Below are 16,241 nucleotides of genomic sequence, written 5' to 3' on the forward strand. Positions count from 1 at the left end.
ACTAAAAAAAAAAAAAAAGAAAGAGTTTGGTAGAAGGGAAAAGGGCCAAGGATGGAGCCCTAAGACAAAGCTTCTTAAACTGTGGGTCTCCACATCATATAGAGTCTTGTATCAGAATGTGGGGATCGCAAAAAATTTGAAATTTGGAAACAGTAAAAGCTTGTGTATACCTATTTGACATACCTATATACCCCAGGGTTGCATAAAGAAAAGTGGTCTCAAGTGAAAAAAGTTTAAGAAGCCCTCCCCTAAGGGACAAGCAGACATCTGATCTGGAAGAAGATCCAACAAAGTAGACAGGGAAGGAGTGGTTAGATAGGCTGAATGAGAAGGTATGTGTCCCAAAAACCTAGAAGAGAATTTGCTGGAAGGAGAGAGTGATCAACAGTGTCAAAGGCCAAAGAGAGGTCAAGGAGAATAAAGTGTGAGGAAAAGCCATGTTTTGGCAATTAAGAGATCATTAGTACTTTTGGAAAGAATAGTTTCAGTGGTGTGATGAGGTCAGAAGGCAGAGAGAAAATGGAGTTACCTATTATAGTGGGACTGCCTAGCAGCAAGTCAAGGCCCAGTTGAGGTTATGTAGTTAATATACATGTTAAATACCTTATACACTGTATATATTGTATCTGTTTTATATATATATATATAATTATGTTATGTAATAAATAATATTTTGTCTCTCCCTATCTTTTTTTTTTTTTGGCTGGGCAATGGGGGTTAAGTGACTTGCCCAGGGTCACATAGCTAGTAAGTGTCAAGTGTCTGAGGCCAGATTTGTTTGTTTGTTTGTTTGTTTGTTTGTTTTTGCAGGGCAATGGGGCTTAAGTGAATTGCCCAAGGTCACACAGCTAGTAAGTGTCAAGTGTCTGAGGCCGGATTTGAACTCAGGAACTCCTGAATCCAGGGCCAGTGCTGAGGCCAGATTTGAACTCAGGTACTCCTGACTCCAGGGCCGGTGCTCTATCCACTGTGCCACCCAGCTACCCCCTTCCTATCATTTTTAACATTATTTCTTTAGGAAAAACACAAGAGGGGGCGGCTAGGTGGCACAGTGGATAGAGCACTGACCCTGGATTCAGGAGGATCTGAGTTGAAATCCGGCTTCAGACACTTAACACGCTTACTAGCTGTGTGACCCTGGGCAAGTCACTTAACCCCAATTGCCTCACCAAAATTAAAAAAAAAAAAACCACACAAGAAGATATTTTAGTAAGGAAGGTTCAGGTTTATCAGAAAGAACCCAGGATCTTGGAGTCAGAAGACCTAAGATTTCAGTCTCAGTATTGCTGCTTTTGTTAGCTGTGTGATGTTTCATGAATCATTTAAATTGCTGAGCTTCAGTTTCCTCATTTGCAAAATGGAGGTAATATTATGGGTACTGCCTATTTCACATGGGTTGTTTGGGAGGGGGAGGGAGCAAACAGGGTATTTCAGAATATAAATGTGAGTAATAACTCATATTTGTATAGTGCCTTTAAGGCTTATACAATGTTTTCCTAAAAATAACCTTGCAAGAGAGGTAGATACTCTTGGGCACTATTAACTTGTTCCCTCTACAAACCTCTATATAAGACTGGGAAATAAAGGCATACTTGGCATACTTTTGAGTGCCCTATTTTCAAATGAGCCCACTGCACTACTGCATGTCATTTCTGGATCCAACACAGAGATTGCTTCTCTTTTCCAAGAAAAGTTAATGGGAGGGGGAGAGGACTGAGGGTGGAGATGGACTTTGGTACATTGGAACTGTGGAAGCAAAAAGTAAGACAAATGACCTCTGAGCTACAGATAAATTCACAACTTTTGAACAATCTATATTTAGAAATAGCTGTCATCATCATAGCCCCAGTCTTATCCCCTTTACCCCGGAAACTCGCACCAGTGAACTTGAGACTTGGGGGGAAAGTAGTAGTGACCTTAGGATTTCGCAGCTATGCCAGTAACTTGGAATAGGGAAGGGGGAGGAATAAAGTTGTTAAACTTGCAGTGTATAGATCAGGTGGCCACAGGCTCCTGTGTTTAGATTTTGTGGGGTCTGTAAACTTCTGTTGGGGAGAAAATGACATTTTTCTAACCTCTAACTGAAATTTAGCATTTCCTTCAATGAATTAATTTACACAGGCCTATAATATCACAATTCCCTGCTGGGACAATGTAGCCATTATTACTGAGTACAGCTTCAAGTCTTCTCTGCATCTATCCAAATCATACCTTTCTAGGCTCAGTTCAAATTGACTCCTATAATTTAGTATAAACCATTTCAGGTAAATCACATATCTTTTTTTTTCCCTCTGTCAGAACAATTTATGTTGACACTGAGCCACATGATAATTCATGGTTACATACTACTTTTCCATCATAAAAAGTCATTTCAAAGCCATATCCCATCTTCAGGACTTTTTCCTCACCTATAAAATTGGGTTGGTCTGGCTACATGATTTCTACAGGTTCCTTTTAGCTGTGACATCCTCACAGCAACCCTATGGTGATAAATAGTACAACTATAATTATGCTTATTATATGGACAAGGAAATTGAAGCCCAGGGTCACTTGAAATCTTAAGGTAACTGTTAGAAGGGGTTGCCACTCATTAGTATTTAACTTCTGGGGCAGCTAGGTGGCACAGTGGATAAAGCACCGGCCCTGGATTCAGGAGGACCTGAGTTCAAATCTGGCCTCAGACATTTGACACTTACTAGCTGTGTGACCCTGGGCAAGTCACTTAACCCCAGTTGCCTCACCCAAAAAAAAAAAAAAAGTATTTAACTTCCATGTGAAATGTGAGCAGCAACATAATGGGGAAGAGCACTGGACTAGGCAGGAGTCAGGGGAAACAGGCCCTGCCACTAACTGGATGTATGACCTTGGCCAGCAACTTTATGATCTAGGTCACAGGATCAGATTTAGAGATAGAAGTGACCTTAGAGGCTCCCTAACTCCCTTATTGTATAAATGAGGTAACTGAACTGCAGAGAGGTTGTGACCTGCTCAAGATCAAGAAGGTAGTGAAAGTCAAGACTGGAATCCAGGGCCTCTCTTTCCAAAGTTTAGGGTTCTTTCCACACTATCAGCAATGACATTTTACAAATGAGGAAACAGAAGCTCAGAGAGGTTGAATACCTTGTTCCAGTCAGTGTTAAAAGTTAGTATTAGTGAATTAGTGTGAATTAGAATTTGAACCTAAGTTCTAAATTTGGGACCATTTTCACATATAGTATTATTATTATCATTTTGCATGGAGAAATTGAAGCTCAGAAAGCTTAGTAGCAATGTGAAAACATGATTGTACCTGCATAACCTATATCAGATTGCTTGCTGTCTTGGAGAGGGGGATAGGAAGGAGAAAAACTTTAGAATTAAAATTTTATAAAAAATAATGTTGAAAACTATCCTTAGGTGTAATTGGAAAACAACAAAATACTATTAAGTGTGTGTGTATGGGGTGGGTGATGGAAAGAAAGCTTTAACTTGACAACTGACTGCTATTAAAATATTAGTTGGAGCCACTTTTAAAAAATCTGGTCTTTTTACTCCTAGTCCAGTTTGGGGTTTGGTTTTTTTTTTGTGCTCTGTAAGAAATATGCATGAGTGAGAGCTGAGGTGAGGGTGGGGAAATGGTCTGAAAGGTCATGCAATCTTTAGAGGCCTAAGAAATCTGAGGCCTAGTGTGATTTGCCCAAGGTCACAGAAACACAACTCCCAAATAATTTAGGATTTTTTTTTATAGTAATCCAGGTAAAGTTCACTTCTACCTTTGACATTCCAAGTCAATTACACCACTCCACTCCTTTGCAGTGGTGTGGAACATGGCAAATTTTCAGTTATTTGTGATGTATTGATCAGTTTTACTGTTTTATTTTTCCTTTAAAATTTTATACCTATGTATTATGTGGGAGAAGAGAGATACTGGGAGAAGTTTTTGCTTTGTAAGAAAAAGGTAGAAATTTAAAAAAAATTATTTAAAAAGGAATTCCAAGTCCCATGTGGCTCCAAGAGTGAGATCGATCAGCTGAGAAGGAAGAGGGGGGGACATAAAATGACAGTCACCACGATGGCAGTCCAGAAAATGTCTGGCTGGGTTTCTTACGCACATGGGGTGGGGTGCTGGGTCAAATTGGTTGGGGGTGTAAGGCGTCTGATGAATGGGCAGTGAGTCTCAGAAACCATGTTTCCCTGGGTGACAGAGTCCTTCAGGGTGACGGGTCAAGCCGATTACCATCAGAGGATAAGCTGCCGGCTGGTCTCAGGCCTTAGGCCTGGCTCATCCATCATTCACGTCCTGGCTGCAGTCCTCCAGTCCTGGCCCCTCTCGGGCCCCCCTAGAGAACGACCCCCATCCCTGGCCCCAGCCCCAGCAGGTCAAAAGCGCACACACATGCCTATTCGTCTGCTAGGCCAAGGCCCAGATGCCGGGACGTGGGCTTTTGTTCTCCCATAGACACATGCGGGGCGCAGGGCGGGAGCCTAGAGGGGAGGCCCCGAACTCCGAGACAGCCCCCCTTCCCCTTTTCCCCACCCCCTCCTAGTTCCAGACCAGCCAATGGGAGCGTCCGGAGGGGGCCGCAGGGGGCGGGGCGTAGTGGCTTTAGCGCCTGCGCGCGGAGCGCTGTGTCCTTTCGGTCCGAGCTGTAGCAAGTGGCTGTGCAGACAGCAACGAGTTCCTCAGCTTTCGGCCCTCTCTCACCGGCTTTCTTTTTCCAATTCCAACACTTTCCCCATCCGTAACCATGACGGAACAGGCCATCTCCTTCGCCAAGGACTTTCTGGCCGGTGGCATCGCCGCTGCTATCTCCAAGACTGCGGTGGCCCCCATCGAGAGAGTCAAGCTACTACTGCAGGTGCGTGTCTGCGGCGGGGCATGGAATGTCAAAGGAGCGAGCCCAGCTCCGGGACACAGGAGTTGGAGGGGAGCGAGGAGTGAAAGTGGAAGGAGGAAAGGCTATCTGGGGTGGGAGAAGTAGGCCCGAGAATCCGGGGACTTGGCGCGCGGGGGCGCGCGCGCCCACCCGCGAGTTGTCCTTTCTCCCCTTTCACTTTCCTTGTCAGGCGGGAGAGAGAGGACAACGCCCTGATAGAGTAGTCGGCGAATTGATTCTCCCTAATCTCGTTACCGGGCGGGCGGGAACGCAAGCGCGCTCCCGCGTGTCCTCCCTCCCGTCCTTGACCGAGGAGGTCGCGTAGGAGGGACGGGAAGGTGACGGGGAGGAAGTAGCCCCCGGTTGGGTGTCGAGAAGGGGGGGAGGCAAGTCTCGATGACACGTGGGCCTTCTGCCCTCCCTCCAGCCCCTCGGGCCCTTGGGGATTGGCGCGAACCTCCCGGAAGTATGCGTGAGCTCGCCGGGTAGGGGAGGTCTTTGTCCCTCCGCGCCCCGCCCCGGCATCTTCACCCCCTGCTGCCTTTTAAGGGAGAGGAAGAATGAGGAAGAGCGGGAGGGGGCTGACGTCAACTGGTCACGTGACGCCGGCTCTGCTGCCGCAGTAGCTGAGCTGTCGCGAGGAGGCTGAATGCGGCAGGCGATGGAAAGGGAGGGGGGGAGACGTCTTTGGTTGTCATGGTGACCCCCGCAGAGGACTCGGGCCTCCTTGCCTGTGTGCCTACGTCTTCTGCCTCTTAGTGCTAGCTCCTTGAGCTTCCCTTCCCTTTAGGCTGCAGGCATGAGCGTTGCGTGTGTTTTGTGTGGCCTTTACATTTTTTAATGCATCCTGGAGAGCAGTTCCTTTTGCTCCATTTTGCACTTGCAGATATGGGAAAGTTTTTTAAAAAAAAGATTCCAGAGGTCACTTAGTACAGTCCCCAACATTTAAAACATTTAAAAATGAGGAAATTTGGGCCCAGTGAGTTCACACTGCAGTGAGTGTCAAGACTGGAATCAATCCCCAGCCTGTGACCAGAAATGGGTGTTTATCCTTGTAGACTTAAGGAAACTGAGGCTTAGAGAATCGAAATGACTTAGTTATCCCAAGGTCATTCCTGGCTTTCAGATCCATTACTCTTTGGTAACCTTGTAAGGTAGGCAGGGCTAGAACATAGTAATTAAATTGAATGTTTGTTAAGCACATATTTACAGAGCACATATGTTGTAAGGCGTTTAGCTAGGATATGATATACCCTTTTGGAAAACCAGGAACCTAGGGAGTAGCTGCAGGCCTTACTCGTCCAAGGTCATACAGGTGGTTAATGTTGTAATGGGAAGTACAACCTTAGAATTGACTAGTTTTGTCTTCTGTCAGATGGTCTGGGCTTCATTTCCTTTAGCTATAAAATATAGGCTAGGCTCTGGCCTAGATGACCTCTAAGGGTCCTTTCTACCTGACAAATGAATCATCTTAGATGGGTGCAGCAGTAGAGGTCTACTGACATTACCTATTCTTGATGGCTTGTAAAGGCTAAATTGTCATTCAATTGAAGCTCTTAACTAGAGGTCCCATACGTTTTCATTCACCAGATTGCCACTCAAACATTTAAGATTAATTTTAATGCTAGACTTGCTTATTCTCCAAAAATGTACTTTTGTATAAAGATTGCATATCTGGGGAGGGGGGCTTTTCCTAACAATTTGTTTTATGCTTTATTTTTTTAGGTGCAGCATGCAAGTAAACAAATTGCTGTAGATAAGCAGTACAAAGGCATAATGGATTGTATAGTCCGAATTCCAAAGGAACAAGGGATGCTTTCCTTCTGGCGGGGTAATTTGGCAAATGTCATCAGATATTTCCCCACCCAGGCCCTTAACTTTGCCTTTAAGGATAAGTATAAGCAGGTGTTTTTGGGAGGAGTGGACAAGCACACACAATTTTGGAGGTATTTTGCTGGCAATCTTGCCTCTGGTGGTGCAGCTGGAGCCACTTCTCTCTGCTTTGTCTACCCCTTGGATTTTGCGAGAACCCGCTTGGCAGCTGATGTTGGGAAATCTGGCACTGAACGAGAATTTAAAGGCCTGGGAGACTGCCTTGTGAAAATCACCAAGTCTGATGGAATTCGTGGCTTGTATCAAGGTTTCAATGTCTCAGTGCAGGGTATCATTATCTATAGAGCAGCCTACTTTGGAATCTATGATACAGCAAAAGGTAAGAGTCCTTTTAAAATATTGCTATTACCTTGGATGAAATAGATTTGTAACCATTTCCTTTTCTATTACAAATCAAAAGTGTGATCATAACTACTTATGTGGAGGGGTTTGGCATCTTATTTGTCCCATTCCTAGGGTATTTTACTTGCAACCTTTCTGCAGTTTGAGGTTTGATAGACAAACTGACTACAAGAAAATATGACAAGATAGCATTTGATGCTTTCTCACCATTAATGGCCTTTGCTGAGATAGCTTTGTTTGGAATATATTCTGTAATGGTAGATTTGGATCTGATATGGTAGATTTCTATAGTTAAACAGTTTTTTTTTTAAGATAACTTTGTTGAACTGTACAGTAGTATAGTACTGTTAAGATTAGCTTGACATTTAAAGTTGTGGTAGAGCAATGAGGTTTGAATATAACAAATAGTGGCTCTTTTCCAGGTATGCTCCCAGATCCGAAGAACACTCATATTGTGATAAGTTGGATGATTGCACAATCAGTGACTGCTGTAGCTGGGGTTGTTTCCTATCCCTTTGATACAGTAAGGCGGCGAATGATGATGCAGTCTGGGCGCAAAGGAGGTAAATTCTTCCCTCTTAAATTAGTTACTGTACCATAAAATTTCATGTGGCATTTGTTTATAGTAAAATAGCTTTTTACATTTAACTACTCTTACCATCTGTAAGCTCCATTTTGTTTTTTGTTCAGGCTGAAAATGTTGAAAATCTTAGGCAACAGAATGTTTTTGAGTACATTTTACAGTTGTGGCAATGTTGCTTTTCTTCAGCTAACTGCGAGTTTTGATTGTTTTTGTTGGAATGTCTTGTGTAGCACGTGGTCTTGCCACAGCTGCTACTTGAATCTTAATCTCCTTTGTAGGTAAAATACTGTGTGTATCCAACGGTGACAAATTGTGATTCTTGAATTCTGACTGAAATTTCTTCTCTTGACAGCTGATATCATGTACACTGGGACAATTGATTGCTGGAAGAAGATTGCTAAAGATGAAGGTGGCAAAGCTTTCTTCAAGGGTGCCTGGTCCAATGTTCTTAGAGGCATGGGTGGAGCTTTCGTGCTTGTCCTGTATGATGAATTGAAGAAAGTAATCTAAGTACATCCTAACTAAATGGAACCCGTGAATATAGATCATGTAGAATACTTAACCATACTTAGCATTTTGGACCATTGACCTTCAAGAAATTCCTGTTGTCTTTTTATCCAGGCCAGATCATGTTTGTAGAGGAGCCAAGGAAAGCTCTTAGAAAAAGGGACTCATTTATTGTGATCCATTATTCACAGTGGAACTGAGGATGATTCAGTATATTGATTCTATTGGTTTTTTGGGAAAATAACAGTTATTGTGGGTCCAAGGAGGCAGATCAACTTAGACCATCTAGTTTAAATGCTCTTTTTGTAGGACCATAAATTTGTGTTTAAGTATTTATTTTAAAATAAATCATGTCTCCCATTTGTACTTAAGCACTATATATATTTTGCACAGCTGACTATTTGGCAGTTATGATGATCTGTGTTGGGCATTCTGCTGTAAAACAATAAATACACAGAAGACTCTAAGACTCCTGATATTAACCTGATTGTGCAACATGGTTTTGTTTTGGTTGGTTTTGGGGGTTGTGAGCATAGAACATTACTGGATTAAAAAATAGCATTGGGGGGTCGCTAGGTGGCGCAGTGGATAAAGCACCAGTCCTGGATTCAGGAGTATCTAAGTTCAAATCAGACCTCAAGACACTTGACACTTACTAGCTGTGTGACCCTGGGCAAATCACTTAACCCCCATTGCCCTGCCAAAAAATAAAAAATGATTGATACTCATCAATCGTTTAAAAAATAGTATTGATACAAAAGCAGCACTGAATTCAGCAAATAGACATGCTAAGATTTATTAAATCGTTTGGGCTTATGTAAAAAGTCTGTGGAAGAAATATTAGCTTTCTACCCTTTCAACAGTTACATAGATTTTTATGCTATACAGGTTCTTTATTCAGAAATACAACATCTAGTATCTTACAGATGAGACAATACCAAAGGTCAGAAAGGTGACATGACTCATCCAATAACACAGCAAGTAGAATCAAAACCTGGGCTCATCCAATCCAAACGTACTACACAACATCCCAATACTACAAATGCAATTATAACCTTTGTTAGGCCGTGAGCATTACATTTCTGCCAGGAACATACTTACCAAAAATTAGTAGCTAATAGTGGGAAAAGCTGGCATAGAATCAAATGCTGAGATAACTAGGAAATGGCACAGATATATCCACAAGTTAATCAAACATTTAGAAAATGGAATCAAATACTAAAAATCTAGTTTTGACTATTACAGTACAGAATATAAAGTACCTGTGCAGAGGCTAGGACACAAAGATGACTAGGGAAAGTTGGGAGAGGGAAAGAATCTCTGGGTGCTTACAGGACTTTGCAATTATTTGTGTGAAAACCAATTCTAAATGGTGATAAATGGCACTACTGGGTAACATTTAGGTGTTGAGAGGAAGGGGAATCTTAAGATCAGACACTGCTTAGGGAAAGGAGAAAGGACAATTAAGCACATTGTAACAATATAAGCACAAAAGTTCATTTTAATTTAAAATTTTTCAAGATAAAAGCCAAATCTGATACAGAAGAGTGGCTGTAGGGAAGGGTACTTTCTAGGGTTGGGGTGGGGGGTGGTGGAGTGAAACAACATGATTGGAGCAAAGTATAAGAAACTAGACAGCTGCATTGAAGGGCAAAAAACCAGATAACGAAAGTTTGCAGATCAAACAACAGATGGCACTGGATCGGAAAGAGGGATCTTAAGTGACAGGTGGAGAACATTTCAGTGATAAGGGTCTAAAAGGAGATAGAATTCATATGACGAAACAAATTAAACTTTCCACTCAACCCCTTCTTGCCCAACAGAAATTTTAAATTGGTATGCATAACCACTTACCTTTGCCGAATTTTTTGCTACCCATAGTTTAAGGAGCTAGGGTTTAAAGAGTGGGAGTATACAAGCTAAACCTTGAGCAAAGATGTGAAAGGATCAGAACTGTACTTTGGCAATCGGGTGTATTGTGGCAAATTAGGCTATTCCGTTAATCCAAGTGATAGCATGAGAACCTGAAGTGGGAGTAAGTGGAGTGGAGTTAACGGTAAGACTAGGTAACTGATTATGGGAGAGCATAGTGATGAAGCAAAGGTAACTGAAATAATGGTGATGTGCTTGAAAGAATTAGGGTTTCAGAAAGAAAAGCTTTAGATATGGACTAGATAGTGTAGATTTGGGAGTCATCTGCATAGAGATGATAGACTGACCTATAGAAGTTGGAACAGCCTTGACCGGTAAACATTGTAAACATAAACATGGGACATGATGATCCTGCAAAGACATTTAGGAGAATCAAAGCAATGTTCCCAAAACCCAGGTAGAATAGTATCCAGAAGAGGGTCTTCAACGGTGTCAAGACTGAAGGGGCCTGAAGGTCATTAGACTTAGCAATAAATTTTGTAACTTTGGAAGAAAGGAGTTGAATCTGACATAAGGCATATATTGCATGGGTCGAGAAAATAAGCTTGTGGCAAGAAAATGGAACAGGTGACATTTTGGAGGGATTGTTAGAAGTGACAGATCATTGAAGAAAGAAGTTGAAGTGATAGGAAAGTGTGGGACAGAACAGCTCTAATTGAATCAGTTTACAACTTTACCAAGAGGGTATTGTCTCCCACATTTGTCATTTTCCTCTGCAGTCCTATTCAATAGATAAGAGGTAGTACCCAGAATTGTTACAACTCTAAGTTGATTACCAAAAGTAATAAGGCATGCAAAGGATTCAACAGCAAAGAGAAAGGGCATTACTGAAGTAATTAGTGGTAGATGGTGATTGAGAGGAGAGGAAACACAATAAGGTTGCTAGAATAGAAAATAGGAAGGTTAGATCCAAAGATAATGGCAAGCTCTATGAACAGGTAGAGGGGGAAAAAAAGGAGAGATGAATAAGAAATTGTAATCAGGGAATTTCAGTTAGGTTTTTTGTTTTATTTTCAGGTAGAGCTGTTTTAGTGATGGATGTGATATAGTTGGTGGTTGAAACAAAGGTAGAATGGAGTAACTCTAGAAACTGAGGGTCATGAAAATGTATATTGAATTCCTTAAGGATAACAACAGGTGAATAGAAAGATTTAACCAGGTCATATAACTGGTAGGGTGTAACAGTCTTTAGTTAGTCAACAAGCATTTATTAAGTGCTTACCATGTGCCTGGGATTGGTTTTTAGAGCTAGGATTTGAATGCAGGTCTTCCTGAGTAGCATCACTGTGCCAACCCAGACTGGATTGCTTTCCGGAAGTTGCAGAACTTGATCACCAACTTTTCATAAAAGCAAAGGCCCATTTGGGGGGGGGGGGGTCCAATTATAACATTTTATTGCTGTTGCTATGTGACAGCAAGACGTGGGATACAATTGCCCCTGGAGAATTAAAAATAAGTATCACAGTGGACAATGGAAGGGTGTATCTGTATAAGATGGCTGCAACAGCAACCAATGAGCTCCAAAGAATAACAGGAATAAAGATGTCAAAGTCTGTAGTAAAAACAAGGGATAACAGGTAGAAAACAAAGAAAGCTTCCAACACATTGGAGACAAGAGTCATATCAGTTGACAGGTATGTATGAGCAGTCTTCACCATTGAAAGGAAGTCTGGAATTGGTTGAGGTCACAGATCTATTTCTGTTTGACTTCTTCAGGGATATATGTCCAGTAATAAGACTGCTGGGTCAAATAATATACACAAGTCACTTTTCTTGCATGATTTCAAATGATATCCACAACACTTGGCCCAATTTGTAGTTCCACCAACTGAAAAGTAGAGTTGTGTCTTCCTATAGTCATTCCAGTTTATCTTTTGCCAGTTTGTATGCCATGACACAAAATCTTAGAGTGGTTTAATTTGCATCCCTTTTAACTGTTAGTGATTTGAAGCATGTTTTCATATAGTCGTAATTTTCACTTCTTTTTAAAACTTTGTATTCTTCGACTACTTCAGTAAGGCTAGTGTGTGTGTGTGTGTGTGAGAGAGAGAGAGAGAGAGAGATTGAGAGATTTGGGGTATCAGATTTTTTTCCGATATTGATCGAAATGTTTTTATCTTTCTACAGCCCTGTATGTTTCCCACCCCCCTGTAATTTAATAATTTTCTTAATAATGCCAGCTTTTTTTTTCTTGTCTCAATTTTTAAAATTAAAATTTAATTTAATTTTTTAATTAATTAAAATTTTATTTAAATTTTATTATTGCAGGGCAATGAGGGGTAAGTGACTTGCCCAAGGTCACCCAGATAGTGTCAAGTGTATGAGGCCAAATTTGAACTCAGGTCCTCCTGAATCCAGGGCCAGTGCTCTATCCACTGCATCACCTAGTTATCCCCCCCAAATTTAATTTTTTAAAAATTATTTTCCAATTACATGTAAAGATTTTAAGTTCCAAATTTTTCTCCCACCCTCCCCCCTTCTGAAGCCAGCAAGCAATCTGATATATGTTATACATTATATAATCATGTTGTAAGAGAAAAATCAGAACAAAAGGAAAAAAAGTGCAAGAAAGAACAAACAACAAAAAAGCAACAACAAAAGTGAAAATAGCATACTTCAATCTGCATTCAGACTCCATGGAGAACATTTTCCACCATGAGTTTTTTGGCATTGTCTTAGATCATTGTATTGCTGAGAAGAGTTGTCTATCACTGTTGATTAACACACAATGTTGTTGATACTGTCTTGGTTCTGCTCATTTCACTCAGCATCAATTCATGTCTTTCCAGGTTTTCCTGAAATCCATCTGCTTATAGCACAATAGTATTCCTTTACATTCATGTACCACAACTTATTTAGCCATTTCCCAACTGATGGGCATTCCTTCAATTTCTAGTTCTTTGCCACCACAAAAAGAGCAGCTAGAAATATTTTTGTACATGTGGGTCCTTTTCCCTTTTTTATTACCTCTTTGGGATATAGACCTAGTATCAGTATTGCCGGGTCACAGATTATGTTGTTTTATACCCTTTTGGCCATGGTTCCAAATTGTTCTCCAGAATGATTGGATCAGTTCACAGCTCCACCAACCAGTGCATTAATGTTCCAATTTTCCCACAACTTCTCCAACATTTATCATTTTCCTTTTTTGTCATATTAGTGAATTGGGTAGGTGTAAGGTGCTATCTCAGAGTTGTTTTAATTTGCATTTTTTTTTTTTTGGTTTGGCAATTGGGGTTAAGTGACTTGCCCAGGGTCACACAGCTAGTAAGTTTCAAGTATCTGAGGCCGGATTTGAACTCCTCCTGAATCCAGGGCCGGTGCTTTATGCACTGCGCCACCTAGCCGCCCCCAACATTTTTTAAAATATGGCTGTAGATAGCTTTAATTTCTTCTGAAAACTGCCTGTTCATATCCTTTGACTTTGCTACAGTTTTTTAAACAAATTATTCAATTTAACATAGTTATTTAAAGCCTTTTAATTATATGTAGTCAAAATTGTCTTTTATAATCTAAAACAATTCCTCATTGGTAATCAGTAGTAGCCTGCTCATTCCCATCATTCTCTTGACCTTTGGGTGATTCTCAACTTTAATTGTTGAGAGATCATGATATTCTATGCCTCACTTCCATATAGTATCAGAATTTTAAAATAAAAATTTTTTTTGAACCTGACCTGTGATTGGTTTACTTTTTTGGTTTACTCCCTGACATTTCCTTCTAATGATTCCAGTTAGCATCTTAACTGTAACTTCAAGAATTGACTAAGGCACTGGTAAATGAAGGAACTTGCTGGGCATTATATAGGCCATTATGTATAAGAAGTAGGATATGAACTGTAGGGACCAATTTTTAATTGGGGAGTTTTAGCTAAGCGGCTCGCCCGCAATATTGAGGCAAGGAAGGAGACCGGCAGCCTCCCTCAAAACAATAGGTTTTATTTTAACAAGAATGAACTTAAAAAAAAAGCACAGGGGCAGCTAGATGGCGCAGTGGTTAAAGCACTGGCCCTGAATTCAGGAGTACCTGAGTTCAAATGCGGCCTCAGACACTTGACACTTACTAGCTGTGTGACCCTGGGCAAGTCACTTAACCCCCATTGCCTGCAAAAAAAAACCAAAAAAACAAACAAACAAACAAACAAAAAGCACAAACAGGATCAATAGGAAATAAAATAGGGAAAGGGAAATTATACAACCTGAAGAAATACCACCACCCAGGAAATCAGCTGAGAATACACAGCAGAGCTCCTATCGCCTTCCAGTGTCCAGTTAGAATGGCGAATTCTCCTCCCCCAATCCCAGAAACCTCCCAGCCCCCAGCCAATTGGATGACTGCCCTCACTAGGCTTCCAATCATTAATTTTGCCAGGCCCATGTAGGCATTGGTGAGTAGTGATGACGTTAGGTACCAGAGCCCTGGCAAGGCTACAACCAGTGGGTGGAGCACCGTGCGGTTTGCGCAGCCCCAGGCCAGTGTGCGAGGAGGCATAAAAACCTCAAATAACAATTAATTCTTTACAGAACCCAAGGCTTCTTCATGTCAGAGTCACTACATATCATGATTAAATTATTAATATGAAGTTTTTGTTTCAGGAAGAAGCTTAAGGTTATTGAAAAAGACTGCACAGTTTTCAAAGGCAATTCAGCCTATTCTTCAATTCAAAGTATAGTATACTGGCCATCTGCAGTGCCTTCCCAGGAGATAGCTACTAATGGGCCAGCTCTTTGAGTTGCCCCTTCGACATGGTCAATCATGGTAAAAATAATATAAATCTCATAAGTGTTATGTAAACAAGAAAATCTCACCATCCATAGGGAAATCCCTCTTTGATTTGGGCTCTGTGTTGGACAGCCTTCAGGACACCGTTCACTAGTGTACATCCTGCTTAATTCACTTGATGTTAATAATGGGGAGGTCATCAAAGATTACCTCAGTAGGAATAAATGTAAAACCCTGCAATTAAGTTTTCAAAAGAGGAAAAAGAAACAGGGAAGATGTGGCTTACTAGTAGTTAGTGTGAAAAAAAGACTAGGGAAGTAAAAAACAGGATGTTCCCCAAAACAAGAAAATGGGTTTTTTTGGAGGGGGTGAGGCAATTGGAGTTAAGTGACTTGCCTAGGGTCACCCAGCTAGTAAGTGTTAAGTGTCTGAGGCTGAATTTGAACTCAGGTCCTCCTGACTTCAGGGCTGGTGCTCTATCCACTGTGCTATCCCAACAAGAAAGTATTAATAGCACTTTTGTGGTAGCAGTCAATAAACATTTATTAAGCACCTATTATGTTCCAGGCATTATGTCAAGCAGTGGAGATGCAAAGATAGTAAAAGATAGTCCCTGCTCTCAAGGAGCTCACAGTCTAATGGAGGAGAGAGCATACAAAGAACAATGTACAAATGAGCTACAATCAGAATTAAATTGGAAATAATAAACAGGGAAGGATCAGGAGAGACTTCCTATGGGATTTTAGCTGGTACTTAAAGGAAGTCAGGGAAACAAGAGGCAGAGATGAGGAGGGAGAGCATCCCAGGTATGGGGGATAGCCAGAGAAAATGCCTGAAGCAGAGTGATGGGATTTCTTTTTCAAGGATGCCAATATCACTGGTTTGTAGAGTACATGGATGGGGGGAATAAGATGTAAGAAAGAAGACTAGAAAGGTGTGGAGTGGGAATAGGAGAGACAGGTTATGAAGGGCTTTGAATGCTAAACATCATTTTTTATTTGATCATGGAGATGTTAGAGAGCCGCTGGAGTTAAAATATTGAGTAGGGGGATGACATTCATATCGGCTCTTTAGGAAGATCATTTTGACAGCTGCATGGAGAATGAAATGGAGTAGGCAGAGCCTTATGGCAGGTATGCTAACCAGCTGACCTTGGCAACAGATTAGACATGGGGGGAGGGCAGAGGGGAAGTGAGGAATTGAGGGTAGCATCTAGACTGTGAGCCTGGGTTATTGGGAAGATGGTGGTACCCTTGACAGGAGGTGTCTGAGGCAAGGTTCAGATTTAGGTCTCCTGACCTCAAGTTCATCACTCATTTTAATATAACAGACCATCTAGCACCCATATACCTATTCCAGGAAAAACCTGAAATTGGTACTAGTTGATGTAATTCAGAAATCCAATG

The 16,241-nt window shown here is 41.3% G+C and overlaps 1 protein-coding gene across 1 annotated transcript; it reads left to right on the top strand.

Moving 5' to 3' along the window:
- The first annotated feature begins 4,593 nt into the window (after positions 1 to 4,593).
- Positions 4,594 to 8,663, top strand: SLC25A6 (solute carrier family 25 member 6). Its single transcript, XM_043990970.1, has 4 exons — positions 4,594 to 4,838; positions 6,582 to 7,068; positions 7,514 to 7,654; positions 8,027 to 8,663. The coding sequence occupies exons 1-4, from the start codon at positions 4,728 to 4,730 to the stop codon at positions 8,182 to 8,184; spliced, it is 897 nt and encodes a 298-aa protein (XP_043846905.1). The 5' UTR covers positions 4,594 to 4,727; the 3' UTR covers positions 8,185 to 8,663.
- The last annotated feature ends 7,578 nt before the right edge of the window (positions 8,664 to 16,241 follow it).

The sequence above is a fragment of the Dromiciops gliroides genome, chromosome 3, assembly GCF_019393635.1.
Source record: "Dromiciops gliroides isolate mDroGli1 chromosome 3, mDroGli1.pri, whole genome shotgun sequence".
NCBI lineage: Eukaryota > Metazoa > Chordata > Mammalia > Microbiotheria > Microbiotheriidae > Dromiciops > Dromiciops gliroides.

Bases quoted from the DNA above. Each gene is read 5' to 3' on its own strand.
- SLC25A6 (XM_043990970.1), top strand. From the start codon at position 4,728: ATGACGGAACAGGCCATCTCCTTCGCCAAGGACTTTCTGGCCGGTGGC. The intron at 4,839-6,581 runs GTGCGTGTCTGC...TTATTTTTTTAG, and splicing joins GAGTCAAGCTACTACTGCAG to GTGCAGCATGCAAGTAAACA. The intron at 7,069-7,513 runs GTAAGAGTCCTT...GCTCTTTTCCAG, and splicing joins AATCTATGATACAGCAAAAG to GTATGCTCCCAGATCCGAAG.